Here is a 26,549-nt window from a genome sequence, read left to right as displayed (position 1 = left end):
GGCTGAAAATAGAAGGATGGAAAAAGATATAACACATATACATTAATCAAAGGAAAGTAGAAGTGGTTATATTAATTTCAGATAAAGTACCCTGACTTCAGTACAAAGAAAAGTACTGGATAAAGAGGGACATTACCTGATAACAGCTATGATCCACAGCACCTTAAATGTGGGCATGTACTAAACAAAAGAGCTATAAATTACATGAAGCAAAACTGATAGAACTAAAGTAAGACATAAGACATATCTACAGGTACAGTTGGAGACTCCAAGATTATCTCTCTCAACAACTAAAAGAAAACCAGACAGAAAAATCAAGAAGCATATGGTAAAATTCAATGCACCATCAACCAATAGGATCTAATTGACATTTATAGAATAGTCCGCCCAATGACAGCAGAAAAAAACACTCTTTTCAAAGGCCCAAAAAGTAAATACCAGGATAGACCATACCCTGAGCCTTAAAACAAACCGCAACAAATTTAAATGAACTGAAATCATACAGACTGTATTCTCTGACCATAATGTAATCAAACTAGAAATTATCAACAGAAAGATACTAGGAAAACCTCCAAACATTTGGAAACTAAACAACACAGTTCCAAATAATCCACGAGTCACAGAGGAGTTCTAAAAAGTGAAATTTAAAAACTACATTGAACTAAATGAAAATACAACATAAAGTTAATGGAATAAAAGAAATGCAAATCAAAAACACAAGATACTACATCACATCTATTATGATGGCTATTACCAAAAAATGGAAAATAACAAGCATAGGAGAGGATACAGAGGAAATGGAAGTCCTGTGCACTGCTGATGGAAATGTAAAGTGGTATGGCTGCAGTGGAAAACAATTTGGTGGTTCCAAAACAAAAAACAAAACACACAGAATTACCATCTGCTCTACCAAATTCACTTCTAGGTATACATTTCAAAAAATTGAAAATAGAGGCTCAGATACTTGCACACTCATGTTCACAGCAGCATCATTACCAATAGCCAAAAGATGGAAACAATCCAATGTCCATCAACAGATGAATGGATAAACAAAATATAGTATACACATACAATGGCATATTATTCAGCCTCAAAAAGGAATGAAATTCTAACAAATGCTATAATATGGGTGAACCCTGAGGACATTATATTGAGTAAAATAAGCCAGACACAAATTGTACAATACAAATATTGTACAATTCCACTTACATGAGGTACATATAATAGACAAATTCATAGAGATAATAAATAGAACAGAGGTTACTATGGATTAGAAAGAAGTGGGGGAATATGAAATTACTGTTTAATGGGTATAGGTTTTCAGTTTGGGTTAATTAAAAGGTTCTGGAAATGGACAGTGATGATGATAATGGTGGAGGTTTGCACAACACTATGAATATACCTAATACCACTGAATTGTACACTGAGAAATGTTCAAACTGATAAATTTTATGTGATGTATATTTTACCACAATATAAATACACATATACACACATTTAAATAAACATTTTTTTGGAAACTTTATAAGTCAATGCTTCACACTCATGCATTATATCTAGGGCAGTATATCTTTCAGGATTCAAAGTGTCACAAATGAATACTCAATGAAAATAAAGACAAAAGCTGGGAGTCCTTACATATGTCTAATTCAAAATTAACCTCTCCTCAAAGAATAGCCACCCATATCAAGAGATAAGTGTTAGGGTAGGGAAGTATCCTATGGCACTCTTAAAAATACTAAATCACAGAAATGATAAATGATCTTGTTTTCTAAACTCACACAGAAAGTCGCTGGCTTTCTAGGTGTAATAATTAGCTAGACTTGTAGCAAGGAAACAAATTTTTTTTTGCTACAAATGTCTCTACTCTCTCTGACTCCTATCAGAGACAACTGCCTGGGTTAATTTTGGGATGCTGTGATAAGCTGCTTACAACTATGTATTACTTTGTAGGACTCCAAAGAAAGATCCTGTATTTACAGATCCAAGGAAGGAGATGCAACATGATTTTACAACAAAGAGCGACAGGGCAGTAAGCAGGGTTAAAGGATGACAAGAAGCAATAGTGAAGCCCTACGGATTCTTTCACAGGCAATGTGACACACTGTCTTACTTCAACAATCACTGCACTGGAATTTTGACTGACATGTTTAGTGTTAAGATCTCTTTCAATCCTTTCTGGTGTGCAATCAAAATTCTGGTACTTGATTAGTGGTTGTTCTGGTCTGGAGAAAAGGGGGATTAAAAGGATGATAGCTAAAGAGTTTCTTTTTGAGGTGATGAAAATACTCTAAATCAATTTGTAGTGATTGTACATATCTGTGAATATATTAAATCCACTGAATTGTAAATTAAATGGGTAAATTGTATGGTATGTGAAATAAATCTCAATAAAGCTGTTTAAAAAAAAGTTGAACATGAAGCTACTCAGATATAGGAAATACAGAAGATAGAGAAACACATCTACAAAGAAGAAGTTGCAAAAAAGTTGAACCAGAATCTAATCTGTTACAGGAAACACAGGAGATAGAGAAACCAGTTTATAAGGAAGTAAATATAAAATCTGAATGGCAAGAAATTCTGTAGGACAACTAATGCAACTTCCTCAACAAGTCAATGGCATAAAAACAAACGAAGTTAAAAGTTGGGGGAGGGAGTAGTATTTCACTGTATGTATGGATACATATATATGTATATACCACATCTTCATTATCCATTGGTCTGTTGATGGACACTTAAGTTGCTTCCATATCTTGGCTATTGTAAATATTGTTGCTATGAACACTGGGGTACATGTATCTTTTCAAATTAGTGTTTTCATTTTCTTGAAATGAATACCCAGAAGTGAAATTGCCGGATCATATGGTAGTTTTATTTTTAGTTTTTTGAGGAACTTCCATACTGATTTCCACAGTGGCTGCACCACTTTACATTCCAGCCAACAGCACGGAAAGTTTCCCTTTTCTCCACATCCTTGTCAGCACTTATTATCCCTTGTCTTCTTGAAGACAGCCATTCTGACAAGCGTGAGGTCATAGCGGACTGTAGTTTTCATGTTTCCTTGATGATTAGTGATGTTGAGCACTTTTTCATGTATCTGTTAGCAATTTGGATGACTTCTTTGGAAAACTGTCTATTTAGTTCTTCTGCCCATTTTTAATCAGACTGTCTTTCTGTTGTTGAGTTGTATGAATTCTTTATATACTTTGGATATTAACTCCTTATCTGATACATGATTTGCAAAATTTTTCTCCCACAGGTTGCCTCTCATTTTGATAAATGTTTCTTTTGCTGCGCAAAAGCTTTTAAGTTTGATGTAGTTCCAATCTGTTGATTTTTGCTTTTGGTGTCTGTGCTTTTGGTGTCATATCCAGCAAAATCATTTCCAAGACCATTATCAAAGAGTTTCTTCTCTACATTTTCTTCTAGGGATTTTATAGTATCAGGTCTTATGCTTAAGAGACTTCGATCCATTTCAACTTAATTTTTATGAATGGTATAAGGCAGGGGACCAATTTTATTGCTCTACATGTGTTCATCTAGTTTTCCCAACACCACTTGTTCAAGAGACTATCCTTTCCCCTTGGCTCCCTTGTAGAATATTAGTTGAACATATAAGCAACAACAAGGATGGATTTGGAGGGTATTATGCTTAGTGAACTAAGTCAGACAGAGAAAGACAGGTATTTTATGATATTACTTATATGTGGAATTTAGAAAATAAAACAAACTAGTGAATATAACAAAAAAGAAACAGACTCAGGTATAGAAAACTATACCAGTTGGGATGCGGGCAAGATAAGGGTAGGAAATCAAGAGGTACAAATTACTATGTGGACAATAAGTAAGCTAAAAGGATATATTGCACAGCACCGGGAATATAGCCAATATTTTATAATAGCTATAAATGGAGTATGACCTTTAAAAATAGTGAAACACTATGTTGTATATTTGAAACTTATTTTTAAAAAAAGTTGGGGAAGGGAGAAACTGCCCTTTTTTTAATGCAAGTGATCTAAGCCAAATTCTATCTGTGGATTTTGTTTAATCTCAATTTGAATAAACCAACTACAAAAAGATATGTGTGAAATAATCAAGAAAATTTAACATGCACTGGATATTAGATGATATCAAAGAATTACAGACTGTTAATTTTGTTAAGTGTGATAACAGCACTGTGGTTAAATTTTTTAAATGTCAATGTTTATACTAGTCTTCTACTTCTGTGTATGTTTGAAGATTCCCACAATTTAAAAAGAACTTTTTCAGAGAGAATACAAGAAGATAAATTGAAGTCAACAAGCTCTGACAACACTTTAAAGGAATTTTGTTGCAAAAAAAGAGCAAAGAAATGTTGGAGGCTGGAGACTGACGGAAACGTGGGGCAAAAAAAGCAGGATTTTTTTTTAAATGGGAGAAATAACAGCATGTTTGTATACTGATGGGCATGACCCAGTAAACAGAGAGAAAACATGATGATATAAAAGGGAAGGGAAAATTACTAAAGTACTGTATTTAAGTAATTGAGAGAAGTTGGACTCTAGTTCACTAGTGACTCATCTAAAGTAACTGATGAATAGATAGATAATACTGGTACAGATGATAAAAGGTGAACACACTTGGTGGTAGGAGTATATGGAAGTCCCTTCTGACTGCTTCAGTTTTTTCAGTGAAACAGGAAGCCAAGTCATCCTAAGAGTGAAAATGGGGAAGAGCAATTAGGGTTTTAAGGAAAGAGTAGGAGGCATGAAATGAGTCAACTAAAATAGTGGGAGAATGAATGGACTAGGAAAATATAATGTTTGCCTCTCAATGCTAAAGCCTTCATGAGTTAGGGTCATAAATTTAAAGTGAGACCAGTCAATAGGATAGTGTGTTTTCTCCAGCCACACTCAGCTGCACAAGTGTAGGTATGAAGTAAGCAGAGAATTGGACTTAAACAGCACTGAGATTGTGCCAATGACATGAGAAGTTAAGTATTTCAAGGGTATACGCAAGAGAGTAATTATAATGATCAACAAATAATTTAAGTTTGGTAAGAAGAGAAAAGAGGACATCAAGGGTTGAGAGACAGAAAAAAGTTAGGAGGATCATAGATTCCAGGTCCTGGTGGGGTTGGAGTCAGAGCACCAGAACAAGAGAGCAAGAAAGATAAGAAGTGGTAGCCAGAGAACAGGAAGCATAAAACTGAGATTACAGAAGGCTTACAGTTATTCATAATGACTAAATCTAGGGTACGACTATGGAAGTGAATAGTTAAGGTATATGCAATACAGGATGTAGGGAATCAGTAAAAAGAGGAGTTCAAGACACTGAGAGGGTGTTAGAAGGATCATGTCCATGTACATTGAAATCACCCAGAAATCTACATATTCTAGAATGTCTCCAATCAGCATGTTACTGTTGTTAAAAGTAAATTCTATGTTTTAAAATTTTAACACAAACATGATAAACATGTCATTATAAGCCAATCAAACTATTATGCTCAGGCATACCATGTTTGTTCAATAATTGATACTGTTTCATAGCTAAATGTGCTAATATAACTCTACCCAAGTCAGGCCTTGTAATTACTTTTTTTCAGTTTTTGACATGTGGAGGTATATTTTTAATTCCTACTCCTACTATAACTAGTAAGTATCAGTGTTTTTATCAAAACTGATTATCTTCACTCCAGCCTCTTTAGTAAGAAAACATATGTTTATGTCTCTGACACAGCCCTTGGCTTAAAGCAATAATTCGATAATTATATATTCTTTTCTCATAAAAGAAATAGATAATAGTATGAATCTACATAATTATTTAATATTTACTTCAGTACCTATTATTTCTAGAATAGAGTCCTAAATCTTAGGAATATATATGAATCACCCTGGATCTGATAAGCTCTAATTAAATTTCAGAGTTGATTAAATCCTGGATGTAAAGTTTCAGTGTTGACTAGGAAATCAATACTTCTATAACATCTCCTAACACTCCCCTAACTTAAATTTCAGGGAAGAGTGAGACAGCAACAAATAAGGTTGTGAGACTAGTGATGGAACCCCATCTACTGGCTCTCTTCTTTCCACCATCCTTTCAGGGCCTAGTCAGAATACAACAGTGACATACCATATTTTAAATATGCTACTTACTGTGGTATGATGGGATATACTGCCAACAATGTTGAGGTTTTTGAGCAGCTGGGGAGAACCACTGTACTGTCCAGATATCTGCTTCCTAACTTCAGCAGCCACAGTTCTACAACAACAACAACAGCATATACATTTATTTTAAAAAGAAAACAATCTAGTTTAAAATGAGAGAAAGCTAAGTATATTAAAGATTCATTTAAAGAACAACAAATCTCAGCATATCAACGCTACTGATATTCTGGTAAACGCTGCTTGTAATTACAGTAAAACATCTTTATAATGCTGATGTAGGGTACAAGAGTGACAGCCAAATTACATAAGGCTTTTTTTTTTGTATACTGCATTTCAGGGAACATACTCTGACTTATGACAGAGTTTGAAGCTACAGTAAGATTATATTGAAGTGTATATATTTTAAGGATATAAAATTAATTCTAAACTACTTTATAAACAAATCAACAAATGACAAGAATTAGGAAGAAAAACACTCTTCTTTCCTTTCTAATATCACCAGCCCTTCACTCATGCCCTAGAAAACTATTCCCTATTTTTACTAAACTTATAAAAAATGTCCTTATACTCTGGCATTAATGGCCTTCCATAATCTGACCCTAATCACCTTTCAGCCTTATATATCTTTCCCCAAATTTTTCTCAGTGAACATAAATTGTTTCCTAGAATGCTGTTTCTCTCATGTATCCACAAATTCAATTCTTAACTAATTTTAAAGGTAAAACTCAAATGGCGAGAATTCCATACTTCTAGACTCCCCGCAGTTAAAAATAATACCACCTTTCTTCAAACCTTCAGAGCATTTACCATAACCTAACTTCTTTTTCCTCCTTCCTAGCTATTTTTCTACATTCATGTTATGCCCTATATAAAGAGGCAGTGGTTTCATTAATTGCTATTTTCCGTAAAATATTTAGCATATGGCTTTTAAAACAGAGAAATGTCTAGCCCTATGAAATATATATTATTGCTGAATTTATTGACAAGTGAAGTAAATCACAAATGTATTACCATATCTTGACCAATAAGTCTTTATTTGGATCCGGATTACAGTTTAGAAGTTCCACAATTTCAGGCTGGTTGTTGACCCTTTGGGGAATACTAGTATTTCAAATTTACTTATATAACATTTCTAAAACAAAAGTATTTTAGACATTCAAATGACCTTGTAACTTATTAATCTCTGTATTCCTTAGATTTCACAAATTATAAACTGAAATATTCAGTCTTAAGTCCAGTAACTAAGTAACTTCCTCATATTAGTAATATTTTTACTAAGTAAAAACTGTAACTCAAGAACACAAAATAAAGCCACCTACTGATGGATTTTGTGCAATTATTTTCCTGATGTCAATATCTAACCACCACCCTATAATTGTCAACTGGCCAGTTCCCTATTTTATAAAACTTGTCCTCTGTTTTTTCACTTTTCCAAAAAATAAACCCCACTTTCTTCCTACCATCCCATTGCACATAAAGTGAAACAGGCCTACTGCCCTTGATTCTGGGCCAGCTTGATGATACTTTTGTTCTGGAGTTTTCTCAAACTAATGGTTGAATTCAGAGCCCGGAACATCTTAGTGCTCATTTGAATTTCCAGCTAAATTCTGGACAATCTCATTTCGCAAAAATTACCCAAATGTATGATATAATCTTTCCCCCTTTTTCTTCTCTTCCATACTTCCTTCCTTTTTTCATATTCAATCATTCCACACACTAGCACTGTTATGAGCTAACCACTCAATTAGAAATTTCTGATACAAAGGTAAGAGTTATTCTTTAAGGTTCAAGATACTTAATTAGCTCAACTTTTTCTTTATTGGTGACTTGAGGTACTTGAGATCATATCTGTGTTTTATAAAAGGCTAATTTGTTATTCATAGTTGCCAAAACTTGGAAGCATATCCTTCAATAGGTAAATAGATAAATTATGATACATTCATACAATGGACTATTATTCAGCAATAAAAAGATATGTGCTATCAAGCCAAAATAAGACATGGAAGAACCTTAAAAGAATACTGCCAAGTGAAAGAAGCCAATCTAAAAAGGCTACAATACTGCATAATTTCAACTATTTCACATTCTGGAAAAGGCAAAACTATGGAGGGGAAAAAACAGAGGTTATCAGGGGTTGAGAGAGGAGAGGAAAAGGAAGGGAGGAAAAAGTAATGCACAGGGGATTTTTAGGGCAGGGAAACAATTCTGTATGATACTATCATGATGAATACATGTCACTATACATTTGTCAAAACAAATAGAATGCACAACACAAAGAGTAAACCTAACGTAATCTATGGACTTCAGTTAATAGTAATGTATCAATACTGGTTTATCAATTACAACAAATGTACCACACTAACACAAGATGTTAATAAGAAGAAACTCGGTTGGGGGAGTAAACCTGGGAACTGTACTTTCCACTCTTCTGTAAACCTAAAAGTGCTCCCCCAGAAAGTCTATTAATTTTTTAAAAAGTAAATATATAAAAAAGACAAACTCAGAACAGACAGGGAAGAAGAGAAGAGCATGAAGAAACAATTAGAGGCTTAGAGATGAAAGCTAGAGAGGGAATGTGATCTTTGAAGGAGAACACAGATGTAGGAGAGGGCAAAGGACAAATTCTGTAAGGCCTCTGGATGTGAGAGGACAGGAACATGCACTTCAGTCTGGGACCCCCCTTAGGCCTTTTAACGAAGCTTACTGTGAATCTTCAGTATTATGTTTAGTTTTAAAGACCTTACAATCTCCTGACCCTGTTGTCAAGACTGAAATGAGAATATGAAAAAGCCTTTAAAAAGAGAGAGACAGAGAACGAACATACTATGTCTGTGCTCCTGAGTGCTACTCAACTCAGTCTATCAACCTCAGAACTACCTCAGTGTTTCTGTTCCTCAGTGTCTCTGGGGCTAAGCCATGAGTAACCAGTACTGTAAACTGCTGTATTTCATCAAATTCAAGATCTCACTAATTGTTAAGATTTGCTATTACTTCAGATACAGCTAAGAAAGAAAAACCTCACTAATTAACCATTACCCCATCAATGAACTGAAAGACATCCTGATTTCAGAAAATGCTAAAAAGTGAAACAAAGTTTAAAATATGATTACTTCAAAAAAGACAATCTTTCATTTAATAACAGAGACATATAAAAGATAATCCCTATGTTACAAATATCAGTTAAAATCCTTTATCATAGATTACTTTTTTCAGCAACATTTTTCCTATTCCTAATGATAGCTCATATAAGTAAAGCAATACAAGGAAGTCTTTCTTACTTCTAATAAACTATTAATATTATATAATTAAGCATTACATAATTAAGAATTGTTGGGGTTTTTTAATGTGGAAAAACCGTATTATAATAATGGAGGAAAAATGTCCTTACATTTTAGAGACACAAATGATGTCTCTAAAATTATTTCTACATGACATAATTTCCCCGAAATGAGAATAATTTGAAAATAAGAAAATCATTTCCAAACTGAGCTATAATGGTTATAAAAATATCTGCAACCCAGACAAAGGATGTATTTATACTGAGACCCTCTATATGGAAAGATTTCATGGAATGGTGAGGAAATCTTCCCAAATAAAAAAAACCAATCTCCCTTAACCATACCATCGTCCAAAGCATGCAAGACAAGAAATGTGATGAGTAAAGAGTTTCTGATATCAGTTAAAATCCTTTACCATAGATTACTTTTTTCAGTAACATTTTTCCTATTCCTAATGATAACTCATATAAATAAAGAAAGACAAGGAAGTCTTTCTTACTTCTAATAAACTATTAACATTAACTGCAAAGTGGGAAGAAGAATAGGTCAAAAATTCCAGTTACTAATGCTCGTAAATTATAATAGCAGAATATCTTCTTCCCCTCCCAAAAGAACTTGATCCAATATTTGACCTACTTATCTCCTTATCAACTCTCTCCATTTCCGCAAGCTCCTTCACTCTGTCAATATGCATCACAGTTTTTACAAAAGAAAGCGCTCACTAAGGCCATTCACCATGGGAAGTGGGAAATAACCAACAAAGGACGCATATCCTGAGGGATTATGTTGCACTTAACCTTTCCTCTAACCTCCTCCCACTGTTAGATGCACCATGAACCATGATTTCCATAATGTCTCAAGGCCAATCTGGGCCTCTCTCATCTCTAGTCATTCTTCATGGGACCAGAAGTAAAGCTTCAGTAAAGATGAGTAAAGAGAGTTTAGACTAAAACAAAAGAGTTTAATTGAGCTACTCCTATAAACTCACAAAAAATATCTGCAATGTAATATGTCAAATAAAAGAACAAGATCTCTTTGAACTGGCACTGTTTAAACCAAAGATATAACTCCGGGAAGAAGTGTAAGGCAATATATCACGGAATATACCAGGTAAGGGAACATATCAGCAACAAGACAAAAAAGGGCTAGTTAAAAATCCCCAGAAGTAAAAGGACAAGAACAGGCGACACTCCAATGCTGTGACTACCCAAGTCCAAGACTGGTGATTGATAGGTTGAATCATAGTTCTACCATTGTGTACAGCTGGTATTAAAAACAAAAAAGAAGCAAAATAAAGAAAACAACAGATTAAAGAAATGCAACATAGTATCACCTTTCAAGCATTTGTGCCCAAAATGCTTAACCTGAATTGAATCAAACCTATATGAAATACAGAGAACAGTTTAACAAGTTAATACTAGAGGAAGCAATTAGACAAAAACCAGAAGAAAGGTCATTCGACACGTCAAGTCTCTTCAACAAGTCAATGTGATGGGTAAATAAATAAAAGCAGCGGGCTAAGTTTTAGCATAAAAAAAGACTTAAGGCTGAAAAATAAAGTTTATTTAAAAGGGGGAAAAAAGACTCAAGAAATATAACCAAATGCAACAAATGGTTCTTAACTGGATCCTGGCTGAACAAACCAGCTACAAAAGACATTCTTGGGGATAATAAGAAATTTGAACATGGACAAGGCATTACATAATTAAGACTTGTTGGCTTTTTAATGTGGGAAAACAGTATTATAATAATGCAGGAAAAATGTCCTTATATTTTAGAGACACAAACGATGTCCATAATTTAGCTTAAAACTCTTCAGTTATTATTACTCTGCCTTAATGGGGAAAACTAGCAAACTAAATATAGAATACAGATCAGATAGGGCAAATACTCTTCAAGAAGTATATCATGTCCTCCCTGAAGTCCTGTCTGATTAATTCCATTCTGTTTCACTCAGGTTAGACACTCCTCCTCTGTGCTTTCAGAGCATTTCGTCTTTATCTGCATTCATTCAAGGAGTTTCCAGGAGCCTAGTACAGACAGGCAGCAGACTAGCCAGACTGCTTTCTACCGTGGAATAAGAACCTGGCCTTGCTTGTCTACTCTTGCAGACATAGAACTTGACTTCAGAGGTAGGAAAGCCCAACGTTTGTAAACATTCTCTTTAATAGGAGCACATACACTGCAAAGTAGATTTTTCTAGAATAGCAGTAATGCAATCCTCCAATACAAAAATATGGTGGGGAAAAAAGGTACAGTGAAGTATCAAGAATCTGGATTCTCAGGCCTGGCACACTCTCACTCTTCAAAGGAACTTTTGGAACCTCCTTGAGCAATGAGGGAGGACAAGGAAACTTCACTTCTGAAAGGAGTACGCTATTGGCTCTTTTTTTGTATAAATGTTTAAGAGAAAACTAATGTCTGTCATTAAAGAAAATGTCTATTTTTAAACTCTGTCTAGTGGCACTTATCTATCAAGAACCATCTCACGATAACCGAACAATACCTTTGAAATCTATTATCTCCTTGCAAGGAACTAAGCAATTAAAAGGTGGGACTTCATTTTACTTACCTTTGCACTCTCTAGCAGCGTGCTTAACACATTCTGGGAGCTTAATAAATGTTCATAAAGCTGAAGTGAAAAAAGTGAGAACAAAGAGAAATTTGTAATTCCTCCTCCCAAAAGTAGTTCAATAAGAATGCTAGAATGGAACAACTGATATGAGTTTCTTGAGGGCAGGAACTACATCCCACTAATCTTTACATCCTCAGTATCTAAGATCATGGAGATAAAGGGGAGGGAGACAGAGGAATGGAGAGACAGGTATAAGAGTGGAGAGAGAAAAAAGAGGGCAGGGAAAAAGGATGAACTGAGAGACCGCCTAGACGAACACTCCAAATGCTTTTCAGAGTAATCTAATCTATAAGCATTGTTGGTTTCTAACTGATTGGAAAGAGACAAGAAAGTACACCTTTTTATTTTCTACTATCAAATAGTCAGGTAAATGTTTGCTGGGGAAAAAAAACCTGAAACTACAGAAGAGTTCTAAATGTATAACCTTTTCTTTAAGAGCCTAGCTGACATCATTATTATGCCATTTGTTAACTGGCAAGTTAAAAAACTACTACTGAAACACAATTCTCTCCTATTCCATATGAAACTTCTTTTTAAACAATGTTTTAACAAGATAACATGTTTACTTATCTCAAAGTAGTCTAATATGTCTTAGCATGCCTGCAAAGGACTGTTCCAGAACTACGTTCAAGCTCCACAATTATGCAAATAAAGTTACTATAAGAAGTAAAGAAAATAGGATTTTTCGTATGGAGAAAAGATGAAGAAAACAACTTGGTAAAGGAAGACATCTTTTTTTAAAAAAGTAAATAAAAGAAATATGTGCGTGGTATTGAATACTCAAACTTCACAAAGTTAAAACAAAAGGTAGATTTCTCTACCATTTCCAATCCCTAGTCCTGTTCCCCACATGTAACCACTTAAGATATTCTTAGGTATCCTTCAAGAAAAAGATATGTATATATCACAGCATGTATATAAGAAATCCTTTTTTTTTTTAATGTCCACATATAACATCATACATAACCTTTTCTTGATATCTTACATTATACACTTAATGTACCTTGGGAATTTTTTATATTAGCACATAAAATAATAATATTCTAGCAAGTATTTATCAAGCACTTACAATGTGCCAGATACTGTGTAAATTGTTACATATGTTATACCTCATTTAATCTTAAGAAAAACTGTAATGTAAGCACTACATTAGGCTATTGAAGTTTCAAGAAGTTCAGGTCACATAACCAAAAAGGAATAGCACTAAGATCTGGACATAGAGAGCCCCCAATCTTAACCACCGTCCTTCCTTTTGTCTGATGTAGAGTCCATGATATGGATAACTACAATATACTTAACCAGTCCCTGCTGGTAGACATTAGGCCATTTCTAGTTTTTGTAAAGATCATCACTGAAATGGAAGCTCCAATGAGAGATTTTGTCTAAATCAAAAATTAAGGGTGATTTTTATTTTCTCTTTTAGGCTTTTGGTATTGCCAAATTTTCTGCAGTACCATATATTATTTTATAGTCAGAAAAAAATAGGTATTTTTAAACTTCAAAAATAAAGTAACTTTCCCAAGCTTATGAAAGGCAGAGGCCGGGTCTGAATTCAGTTCCATAAAGCTCTTAAGGCCTTTTTTCCATGGAAGCAAGCTTTCAAAGGTAAACAATTCTGGTTATAGTTCATTTTAATGATTTCTCTATTCCTCAGAACCTAACCTCTGAGGTCAATTAAAAACACCCAGTAAAACTGTCTGGTGTATACAGTAACATAATAATAGGATCACTATAATAACTACCGCCACTGCTGTGATGCTCCCTATCTTCCATGGATGCCTAAACAAAACTTCCATCTGAGGCACTGTCACTTATAAGTTACCCTGTGTTAAATTGTCAAGGAATTTAGGTCCAGAGTGGGCCAACAACCACTAAAAGCCCATGAAAACAAAAACGTGTACAGGCTGATTTGTGAAACCAAAGAACAGAAACAATCCTTCTATATAATACACTTAACATTTAAGACATAGTTCCTTTTGGGGGAGGATGAAAAAAAAACATTTCAGATGACTCATGTATCCCATCTGACACTATTTTGGGATAACATTTAAGTCAAAGATTTAGAAAACACCGTATTAAGGAGACTTAGGTGTCTCCATCATTGTGATCGACAGCATTTCACTATATCTCAATTTCCTCAAATAAAACATGGTGATAATATCGCTCCCTACTTCATGGAACATATTCAGTTATAACTATAGAAAAAAAGATTTTAAAGTTTAGTATTTGAAAAATTAACACTGATCTGCAATTTGCAACAAAAAAGAAAACTGAGAGGGGAAAACCTCTGCTGTTAAAAAGTCAATCCTTCCAAAAGGAGATAAATTTATGCTCAATTCTAACCTACTTCATAAAAATAAAGTCAGAATCTCCTTACCCACAGGTATACAAATTATATCCTGGTGTAAACTGTATACAACTAGTTAGTTCCTAAATCCTGCTCATCCTAAATTTTAAATACTTCTCAAACCTTTGTCCCCTCCCTCCCTTTCCTACAAGTAATGTTGTACCATTATAATGGTCAAAGTCAGAAAGCTTTCCTCCTTAGACTGGAGAGAAAACAAGGTTTGGGCTCTCACCACTTATATTCAACACTGTAGGAAGATCTAGCCAGCGAAACAGGGGAAGGAAGGAAGGAAAGAAAGAAAGGAGGGGGGAAGGAAAGGGAAGAAATTAAAGATTAGTAGGGAAGAAATAAAATTACCTTTAATCACAGACAATATAATTCTGTATGCAGAAAATCTTAAGGAATCCACCAAAAATTATTAGAACTAATAAATGAGTTCAGCAGGGCAGAGTTTGTAAGTTCAATATTCAAAAATCAATTGTGTATCTACATACTAGCAATGAACAAACCAAAAATAATTAAATCCATTCATGATAACATCAAAAACAATAAAATACTTAGAAATACATTTAGTAAAAGAAATGCAAGACTTGCACAATGAAAACTTTAAAACTTTGCTAAGAGAAATAAACAAGCTCTAAATAAATGAAGAGATAGCCCATGTTCGTGGATTTGAAGACTTAGTATTGTTGATCGCAGTTCTCCCCAGACTAATCTACAGGTTCAATGTAATCCCTATCAAAATCTCAACAGAATTTTTTCAGAAATTGGTGAAATTTAGTTGATATTGATTTAAAATATTTACAGAAATTCAAAAAAATCCAGAATAGGCAAAACAATTTTTTAAAAGTTAAAGGACTTATACTTCCACAAGTCAAGTGTTACTGTAAAATAACAGTAACCAGAACAGTTTGAAACTGTAAGGACAGACATACAGATCAGTGAAACAGAACTGAGTGTCAAGAAATAATCTCTTACATTTATGATTAACTGATTTTTGACAAAGGTACCAAGTTAATTTAATGAGATGAAGACGTCTTTCCAAAAAAGAGTGTCACAACAACTGAACATTCATATATAAAAGATGAGTTTAGACCCTCATCTCATACTGTGCACAAAAACTAATGCAAAATGGATCATAAACCTAAACAGCTAAAACTATGAAAACTTCTGGAGGAAAACAGAGAAGGAAATCTTCTTTACCATAAATTGAGCTGAGTCTTAGGTAACAACACAAACTCATGATCCATAAAAGAAAAAAAATTGATACATTGGACTTCATCAAAACTTAAAATCTTTGTGCTTCAAAATTCACCACTAAGAAAATGAAAAAACAAACCAGACAGGGAGAAAATATTTGCAAATCATACATCTAATAAAAAAATTGTATCTAGAACACACAGAATTCCTACAACCCAAAAACAAGATAAATAATCCAATTTTTAAATTAGCAAAAGATTTTGAAAGATATTTCACTAAGAAGATATGTGAATGGCCATTAAGCACAAGAAAGACATCAATAATTATTAGAGAAATGCAAATCAAAACCATAATGAAATGCCACTTCACAAGTACTGATACACACTACCACATGGACAAACCTTGAAATATTATGCTAAGCGAAGGAAGCCAGATACAAAAGGCTACATACTGTATGATTCCATTTATGTGATATGTTCAGAAAAGGCAAATTTAGAGAGAGAGACAGACAGACAGAAAGTATATTAGTGGTTGCCTGGAGCCTGGGATGGAACTAGGGAGTGACTATAAACTAGCATAAGGGATTCAGGGGAGTAATAAAAATGCTCTAAAACAGGACTGCGGGTTACAATTTCACAACTTTATAAATTTACTAAAAACCATTGAATGGCACACTTAAAAAGAATTAATTTTATGGTAAAATATACCTCAATAAAGTTGTTTTATAAAAAGGTTGGATATGGTTGGAACTGCTCTGTGAAAATAAGGGGAAGGAACTGCTTATTAGTCAGAGAAAGAATGATGAAGACAGGAAAGAGGGGAGCTGGAGTAGAGTCACTAAGAAAGTTCTGCACTCTCAAATCCCTGTATCTCTAGCAAAGTTTCAGAAAATCATTCAATGGCTGATATGGGTGAAGGAGTTCAGGTTTCTGGTGTCACAGGACAAATATGGACCACCTTATGATGATGCAGGAGTGCAGGTCCAGAGAGAAGCATGGGAAAGCCCAAAAACAGAAACCAAGCAGACCACCTTGGGGGGCTCCAAGGTGGCAGTAGGGTAAGAACTAAACAAACTTAAGACACAGGGGATCCACGGCTGGCATCAGGTTACCCTGGTTTTTCCTTTGTTTTTTGCATTTCACCGGGTACATTTAAATTTTATACGTATATAGTATAGCTGACTATATAGCTATATATTTAAATAATTATAGTGATTCTGCACAACTTAAAATTACTCATTTTAAAGAACATCTGTTGTTTTGGTGACCAGCACTCTGGCCCTCCTTTTGGTTAGAAATTCCTTTTTGGTAAGAAACTCATTCCTTGAGATCGAGTGTTGCTGACACCATCACATCTCTCACCCAAGCCACAGAGAAGGACATACGACCCAGAATTGGCCAGAGTCCCTTATATCCCAAAACACAGTAACTGGTTCAAAGAAGGACATATGATCCAAACTAGACTAGTAACTAAGTTCCTGGATCTTTTCTGCCAGAAATAAACTTGTAGGATTTGAGCCTGGGGATGCCAATTCTTCATTACAATGGGTAACCATTTTGTGGAAAATCTAGCCAAGACATAAAGATAAGAGGCCTACTGACATCATCTGTATCCCTGGAACCAAAATACTCAATTATACGAGTCAATAGTTTTTGTGCTTGCAAATTAATCTGATTTGAGTTTCTGTCACTTGCAACCAGAAAGTCTCTTCTATAAAAGGCCACTGCAAAAGCAGTGAGACATCTCAAGCGTTGCCAAAGGGGTCCAAAAATGCAACCCAGAAGTGAAACGGAGCTAACTCCCCAGGGGAGATTAAATTGACTACTGGAAAACAGGTTGTTGGAGAAAAGCAGGTAGATAAATTTCCTTTTCTTCCAGAGTCCCATCTACAGATCTGAGAAACTGTTCCTCTGTCCAAAGATATCCTGTGTCGCTGAGCAAGCATACTTGCTAAACAATCTCTCTCCAGCTCTTTGTGAAGCAGTAGTCAACAAGACAATGTTGAACAGATATACTGTACAGTCTGCAGACCAAGACAAAAAGATAAATCAGTCATAAGGTTTATAAAGGACGAAACAAAAATTCTTGATTTTCAGACGATGTGGCTGTCTACACAGAAAACACAAAGGCCACAGGGCACTAAGTAGGTCGATTGCAGTCTGATCTTCCCCATTAGCTTGGTTCAGTCTGCCCTGTAACAGGAGTTTCTCAACCATGGAGCTGAAACATGAGGCCTCTTGAAAAAGACTGACCCTGTGTTTTCCTGAAAAAGCATAATAGTTCTGTCTAAATCAGTCCTACAAGGCTTTTGTGTAACCTGAAGACAGTCCAGAGTTGATGTAACCTGAAGACTGTCCAGAGTTGAAAAGTCTGTGCCCATTCTGAAGAACCAAGGATTATTATTAAACTTTGGCAAAATTTTCAAAAAAAAAAAAAAAGAAATAGAATAGAATCCACAGATTTCTAGAATTAACAAGAGTTTAGCAAGGTATATATCTTGTTATATACCTAGGGTAAATTGTTATATACCTTGGAATAAACCTAACAAAAAATATGCAAGAACCTTATAGAGAAATTATAAAATTTCATTGTGCCATATAAAGAAGACCTAAATAAATGGAGAGATACACCATGATCATAGATTGGAATCAGTATTATAAAAATGTCATTTCTCCCCCAAATTGATATGTAGATTTAATGCAACCCCAATTAAATTCTAATAGGATTTGAGAGTTTTTTGTTTGTTTCCTTGGTTGGCTGGTTTTGGTAGATTCCAAAATATACATGGAAATTTAAACAGCTAAGAGCAGTTAACACAGTTTTTTAAAAGGTGGGAGGATTTATTCTACTTAATTCTGAGAATTATTATAATGAAGATTGTTTACAATTAGTGAAAAAATGTATAACTGGACAAGTGGAACAAAATGGAGAGCCCAGAAAAAGCCCCACAAATAAGGACATACAATCTATTATAGAAGTGGTAGGACAGATTAATTATGAGTTATGAGTTATCAAAAACTCATAACTCCTATATATAATCCACTCTGATAAAAAATTAAAATTTCAAACCACACACATAACAAGTCCGGGTAAAATATAAACCTAAATATACAGGAGACAACTACAAAGTTTATGATAAATTAGATGATGATTTTAATGACCTCAGGGTAATAAAATATTTCTTAAAAAAGACCCCAAAAGTACTAACCATTAAAAAAAAAACAAAAAAAAAAGACTGATAAACTGCATTAAAAGTGAGAACTTAGTTTGCATAAGACTCCATAAAAAGGATTAAAAACAAACCACAGGATAGGGAAAGATATTTGTAATAGATATAACCAATAAATGACTAATATCCTGAATATATATAAAGTACTCACACAAATCAATAAGAAAAAGACAGAATCCAAAGGGATAAAACCAAAGGAAAATGGTAAACTATTTAAATAGGCAATTTACAAAAGAATAAATTCAAATGGTCAAAAAATATACAAAACAGGGCTAAATCTCATTAGTAAGCAAGTAAATACACATTAAAACTTTTACATAAAGAAGTTGTGGTACATTTATACAATGGAATACTACTCAGCCACAAAAAATAATAAAATAGTGCCATTTGCAGCAACATGGATGGACCTGGAAATCGTCATTCTAAGTGAAGTAAGCCAGAAAGAGAGGGGGAAATATCGTACGCTATCACTCATATGTGGAATCTAAAAAAAGAAAAAAGACACTAATGAACTCATCTACAGAACAGAAACAGACTCACAGACATGGTACACAATCTTGTGGTTACGAGGCGGAAGGAGGTGGGAAGGGTTAAATTTGGAAGTTTGAGATTTGCAATTAACTCCTATATATAAAAATAGATGAAAAACAGATTTCTTCTGTGTAGCACAGGGAACTACATTCAGTAACTTGTAATAACGTTTAATGAAAAAGGATATGAAAGTGAATATATGTATGTATATGTATGGCTGGGACATTATGCTGTACACCAGAAACTGACACACTGTAACTGACTATACTTCAATTAAAAGAAAAAAATACATATATATATAATGGAAAAGAATCTAAAAATAAAATACATATGTGTATGTATATATATGGCTGAATTGCTTTGCTGTACACCTGAAACTAACAATGTGAATCAACTACACTTCAATAAAAAATTTTTTAAAAAAACCAAAAAACTTTTACAGTAAGATAGTATTATGCACCCACCAGATTGACAAAAATGAAAAAGCCGGCAATACCAACTGATGGTAACTATATAAAGCAACATTATGGGAGTGTAAATTTCTATAACTATCTTAGAAAACAGTTTGGCATTGCCTAATAAACTTGATGATAAATAAAACTGCCAGGACAAGCAATAAAGACCCAGCAATTCCACACATGGGTATAACCTGGAAAAACTCATGCATACATGTACCAGAATATATGTATAAGAATGTTCATAGGAACATTGTTTCTAATAGTCAAAAACTGTAAACAATCCAAATGTCCACCTACTGTAGAAAGGAAAATTGTGAAAATTTATACAATGAAATAATACAAAGCCACGAAAAATGAATGAACTTCAACTACCTGTAACATCACGGCTGAATCTCACACATATAATTTTGAGCAAAGAATTACAACAGAAAAGCATACAAACATACAGTATGATTTTATTTAAATGAATTCAAAAACAAAAAAAATCACATTGCTTATGGATGCATTCATAGGTAATAAGAAAAAAGAAAAGCAAGGAAATGGTTATCCCAAATGTAAGGACAGCATCTGGGGGCAGTCTGAAGGAAAGGGTAGAATTTAGAAAAGAAGAGGCAGGATATATATCAAAAATTAAAAACAACAGAACAGTTATAGAGATGGAAATGAACAGAGCATTTGTGGGGGGAAAGTGAAAACACCAGACTGACTAATCCAAATGTAAGTTAGAGAACAAGCAACAAAAGAAGAACCAGATTATAGATGACTTTAAAATGCAAGCAGGAGGTTGGATTTAACCCCGTAAGAAGCCACTACATATATATTTTTGAACAAAAGAATGCCATGACGAAAGCTGTGTTTTAGAGAGACTTCGTTTGTAACATGTCTGAATTAGAAGAGGAGGGACTAGCTCAGCTCTGACCTTGTTGTGGTCATCCAGAAGTGAGGTAATGAAAGATGCTCCAAGGCGGCGGGGTGGCTTTCATTCAAACACTTCTCATGTGTCCACTTTACACAAAATTCTGTGCTAAGCACTGGAGATAAGAAGACCTAGACCAGCCCTTAAAGAGCCTTGAAAAGCAGAATAAAACAAAGGGAAAGGGGGAAGGGGGACAAACCTAAAGAGGCAAAAGAAAACTGTAGCTCATGAATCAGTGATAAAGAAAAGTCAAATGTTTCTAATTCTCAAGAGTTCTATAATTCAAGTACACATAAGGTACCATGGTAAGCACTGCCATCTGGCCCAAGGATTGATGAGGAGAACAAGCAGGAAGTAGTCGTGACTACACCAAATACATGTGAAAAATGTGACTAGAAAAAAAAAAAAAGAAGAAGAATGATTGGTTGGCAGCCAGAGGACTCAATAGCTCTTTGTTTTATGATGAGAAAAGCATGATAAGTCTTACAGTTTAAGGGAAACATCCATAAAAAAGGATAGACTGAAGATGCCAGAAAGGAAGGGGAAAATTGTGAGATCAAGGTTCTGAGGGAGGTGGCAAGGTATGGGGTTCAAAGTACAATAAAATAGGTTAAGTTTCAGGGACAAAACACCTTTGAGCCTCAAGAGAAAGATGGTTAAATGACTTATTGGGACAGATATATGCAGAGGTTAAAATGAAGGACTCATGTTAGACATCTTCAGCAAAAGATGGGGTAGGGAAACAAAGACAATAAGAGAAATTATCCTCATTTCAAATGAAGACATTGATTAATAGAAGATAAACTCTGTTGATCTGTTCCAGTCTCTAACACTACTCTGCAGCTCAGAAGCAAGAAATAGGTTAGATATTCAGCATTAAGAGTTAGTGAAATGAGTACAACAAAAGGTCAGGGAGTACATGTGGCCAAAGTGATGGAACAGGCAGCACTGAAGTAGCTGATACCATGCGGAAAGGATTTACTCTGAGAAGGAGTGAGATTATGAACTGAACAAAGTAGATTAAAAGATCTACTATCCAGCCAGAGTTATGAACAGATTCAAGACTATAAACAATTGAGGTTACAAATAAGCCTAGATCCAGGAAATCCTACTCATGTAAGATTTTCCTCAGAAACAAAGATCTGATGAAAGCCTTTCATTCAATTCAGCTGCTTAGGTAGCAAAATGATATCAAATTAATAAAGGAAAGACTAGGAAAGGAAGGATAATTTTGGGGATGCTAACCGTGGCACTGTTAGAAAATCTAGAACTACTACAGAAAATATTTTGCAGAAAGAAAATACAATCGAATAAAAAGAGTTTAAGATCTGAAATAAAAGACTAGGGTTTGAGTCCCAATTAGGGCAAATAATCTCATTCTCAGTAGGCCTCAGTTTCTCATCTGGATTATGAGAAGAAGAATAATAATAGTAAATAATATAGGAATAATAGCAGCAGGTGACATTTTCTGAATGCTTATTACATTTCAGGCACAGTTCTAAATGTTCAACACATATTATCTCATTTAATCTTCAAATTAACCCTATAGAGGTTTTTAGCTCCATTTTACTAATGAGGAAACCAACACAAATAGGTTAGATCAACTGCCTAGAATTACATAGCTATTATTTGGTATAGGTAGAATTTCAACCTGTGCAATGTAACCTGGAGCCTACATTCTTTACTATGTTCTTCTGCCCTCTGGGTTATGAAGATGAGAACGCAGTAAAAAGTGCTTTACACACAAATGTTCATCATTACAGCTGAATGTCAAGTGACAGAACAAAATAATCCAAGCAAAATCCTAGATTGTTTATCTACAACCAACATTACATAAACTGTACCTATTATATACTAGGGAGTGACTACAAGATTAACAAAACATGTACCTTGTCCTCAAAAAGTAGGGAGAACAGACAAGAGGCACTACTTGACATTAAGTCTGCATTTCTATGATGAGCTGAGGTTAACAGCACAGTGATACAGAATAAAGAGCTCCGAGAAATCACCGAATCACAGCCTCAAAAAATAACAGCACTAAATGCAAAGGGTTAGGAAATAACTGAGCCAGAAAGAGATCAGTCGTTTTTAAAGGTTTCTGAACTATCATAAAGCTTAAAAAAAAGAAAGAAAGATTTCAAATAGCAACAGGCTTTTCACAGAGCAACACATTTCATACAGGCACATCATAAAAAGGACTATCACTTTCAAGAAAAGGTCCTAAACTACTAGTATAAATCCCATAATAATAAAAAATAGTTGGTACTTACTGGGTACTTATTATCTACAAAGTACTGTTCTTAGTACTTTACAGGAATAGATTTATTTAATTCTTACAACAACCCTATAAAGGGGTCCTACTATTAACCCCAATTTATGGATAGGAAAAATGAGGCAAAAGAGAGGGAAAGTAACTTGCCCAAGTTTACTCAGTGAGAGGCAGAGCTGCGATGTCAAACCAGGCAGTTTGTCTTTGGTGTTGTGCTACACTTCCCCTAGTAGGAAACTAAGAAGCAGAACAAAAACTTATTCAGAGGTATTATTTAGCCATATTAGGTAACTAGGAGGAAATACCTGTCATTCACAGTAAGCAGATAATAATCCACCATCTACAGCAGTTCTGCCCTTGGTCTCCCCTCCAAATTAAGGCTGTGCATTCCTTCTGGACCATCTCACCTACTCCTCTGGCTTCCATTACAATCTACTTGCTGACTCCCAAATCTAGGTTTCCAACCCAATCTGTCTTCTGTACCTTTAACCTGCACCAAGAGGCTGACAGACATTTCTCTTTGAATGCTCGATGAGCACCTCAAAACCAGTATGTCCAAAACTGAAACATCACCTCCATCCCACCTCATTTCCGACCCTCAGACCCCTTCTTCCTCCTGTACTCCCTTACCTCAACAGTTGCTTCCATCCTGGTTGCTAAGGTCAGAAACTTGGATGTCATTCCAGACTCTTCACTCTTCCTCACCGTCCATATCCAAACTATCATCACTCACTTCCACACCTACCTCCTAAGGATCTCTCCAATCAATGCATGTCTCTTCATTTCCATTGCCTTACTTACTTTTATACTTTACAAGGCTATATTAATTTGATTAGCTTTTTTTCTTATGTTTTGTCATGTCCTATCTGAAGACAAATTCCATGAATGGAGAACAGACACTGTATATATTTTATACCTAACTCCCAAATGTGCACTTTCTTGATGAGCGCAATGTTCTCAGAGATAAGCTTCTGGTTCTATTAGAGAGAAATTAATAATAAGCATGTATGTGAAGTAATACATCTGTCTTTAAATGGCACTGCCTTCAGCAATAAGACCAAGTTATTTTACAAATAAAAAAAAACAGAACAAATGTATTAATTTCCTATTAAGTCTGTAACAGCTCCCTAGGATATACTAATTATTGTAAGTGTTCAATGATAGCTAAGAGGCCATACGCTGTACTAAAGGCTTTACACAAATTATGCCATTTAATGCTCATAACAACTCTATGAGCTAGATATTATTTTTATACCCATTTTCCAGGTGAGTAAGCTAAAGCTTAAGAGAGCTTAAACAATATGGCCAAGGTGCCAAATTAGAAAATAAAAGTCAGGCTTTGAACCTATGTCACAGTCTCACACTAGAGCCTATGCTCTTAAGCACTTGCTATTCTGCCTCTTAAGGAGAAAATGAAATAAGTATTTTAAAGCTCGAAAGAAAAAAAGAATAATCACAAAGTTTAACTGAAAGAGATGTTAGTTTTAAATGAAAAACCTACCAAAATAGAGTAAAACTATAGAAGTTAAGGCAGTTAAAAAAGGATCTGTTTGGTAGGTCCAAAAATCTTTATAACAAATATCAGCAAACTAAAAAGATCGAGAGCCACAGACACACAATTGTCAAAAAAGTAATATATTCGAATGTTTCTTTTCTTGGGACATCATAATTAACAGAAATATGGTCTTATTAAAACAAAAAAAAAGTCTAGTGTCATATACATTAGTATATTTCACAATGAAAGTCTACAATACTAGTCCTCCACAGTAATTCAATTTTCAGTTTTAAGGGGAAGAAAAGGTGGCAACCTCCCCACAAGCAGGTAAAAGGCTCAGAAACCTTAACCTTGATCGCTTGCTTACTTCTAGATTCCTAAAACACGAGTCCAACGGCCAGTGTATAAAGAACACTGCCTATCATCCATCTTTCTCTGGAGCTATGAGAAACACAGGCGCAATTTACATTCACATGCTACTAAGATCAAGCTCCAGCCTGCAATTCTCCAGGCAGCTGCACACTGAAGGTGCAGACCCACAAGCTAAGCTCTCAACTTTTCATTTTGGCCGTACGTTTTCAATTCTGGGTGCATGAGCCCACTTTGAATTGGGCCCCAGGGTGCAACGAGGATTCCTGTCAGATTTCGGGGAAGGGTGAGAGGCGTAAAGGAGGGGCGGCCTCCCACCGGCTGGGAGCTCGCCGCGCGCCGATCCTTTTGTTGGGGTGGGGAGGAGGGCGGACCCCCGCAGCCTCCTGGGGGCCTAACGGGGGTGGGCGGGGAGAGGGAGGGGGCCCCCGGCCAGTCAGCCCGGGGGTGGGGACACAAAGAATTTGGGAAGCGCGGAGCGGCCGGCCGACGAGCTCCCCCGCCCGCCCGCCCTTCAATAAGCCGCCGCGAAACTCCAGGCCCGGGCGGACGAGAAGCCGACGGAGGCGGGCGCGCGGGCATGCGGGTCTCTCCGCACCGCCCGGCCAGGCGCGGGCTGAGGGCCGGGGTCGCAGGGCGGCCTGAGGCCTCGGCGGCGCCCACGGCCGCGGCTAGCCCCCTCCGCCCCTCCGCCCAGCCGCCGACCAGGCCGCGGGATCCCGGCGCCAGCGTCGCCACACCCACCAGCCTCCTAGGCCCGGCCCGGGAGAACTCTCCGGTTCTTTCCCCGGCCGCGGCGGCGCGCCCCACGCCCCAGATTTACCTGCTGATCTTCTGGGCAAAGGCGCGGCGCTCGGCCATGGCTGCTGAGGCGGCGGCGGCGGTCTAGGCGCGGACTGGCGGGCGGGCGCGTGCCTCCTTGCTCGCGCTCCCTCCCTCGCCGCCTCCGCCAGTCCCCGCTTCGGACCCGGGAGGCTGGGGCTGGCGGCCGGAGCCGGGAACGAGCCCGGCCGTAATGCTCCTGAGAGGCGCGCAGCGAGAAACCGCTCCTCCCCCAGCGCGTCAATCCCGGCGGGAACCCGGGCTTCGGCACGCAGCTGCAGCCGGCGGGAGCGGAGGGGAAGAATGGGGCGTGGAGGGACCCAGCCGTCAGCCGTGGCCGCCTGGCTGCCGCGGGGCCCGCATGACCGAGAGGACGCAGAGAAACCAGAGGGGGGCCAGCGACCTAGCGAGGCAGGAAAATAAGATAACCGAGCGCGTGGGGGGAGCCTGGCTTTCCCAAAAAGGAAGGGAAGGAAACGGAACATGGGCTTTGCCGAGGGGCTGTGCTCTGCCGCCCGGGATGGCTGGGTCCCGGTTCCTGCAGCGCCCATCTCTGAGCAGTTAAAAGCACTTTCTTTTCTGCTGCGACCTTGTGAATAGGGTCTGACTGGAGAAAGAGTCGTTTTTCTCATAGAGAAAGAGCCAGAAAAGAGCTTTCTCCTACAGAGGTAACAATAATAATAGTTGACTTGTGGTGCTAAGCCCAGCACTGGATTAAAGTTTTACATGCATGATTTTACTTAATCTTCACAACAGCTCTTTGAAGTAAGTTATTATCCCCAGTTTAGAGAAAAGGAATTTGGTTCAGAGAAACCAACCGACTGGCCCCAAGTCACACAGATGGTAACCTCTTC

At 36.4% G+C, this 26,549-nt stretch overlaps 1 protein-coding gene across 5 annotated transcripts in view; it reads right to left on the bottom strand.

The window, feature by feature from the left end:
- Positions 1 to 26,007, bottom strand: part of DOCK7 (dedicator of cytokinesis 7) — a 176,330-nt gene extending 150,323 nt beyond the window's left edge. For 2 of the 5 annotated variants that reach the window (XM_072974309.1, XM_072974310.1), the window contains exons 1-2: positions 25,697 to 25,929; positions 6,135 to 6,240 (exon numbers count right to left, since the gene is read on the bottom strand). In XM_072974309.1, the coding sequence (XP_072830410.1) occupies positions 6,135 to 6,240; positions 25,697 to 25,734 (144 nt within the window). In that variant the 5' untranslated portion in view covers positions 25,735 to 25,929. Of the gene's footprint in view, positions 1 to 6,134; positions 6,241 to 25,696 lie in introns of all 5 variants that reach the window. The other 3 variants (XM_072974312.1, XM_072974308.1, XM_072974311.1) reach the window with 3 other exon arrangements.
- Positions 26,008 to 26,549: the final 542 nt, after the last annotated feature.

This window comes from Vicugna pacos, chromosome 13 (assembly GCF_048564905.1).
Source record: "Vicugna pacos chromosome 13, VicPac4, whole genome shotgun sequence".
Classification (NCBI taxonomy): domain Eukaryota; kingdom Metazoa; phylum Chordata; class Mammalia; order Artiodactyla; family Camelidae; genus Vicugna; species Vicugna pacos.
Note: the sequence above shows the minus strand (reverse complement) of the source record. Positions and strands in the feature narration are given on the sequence as shown.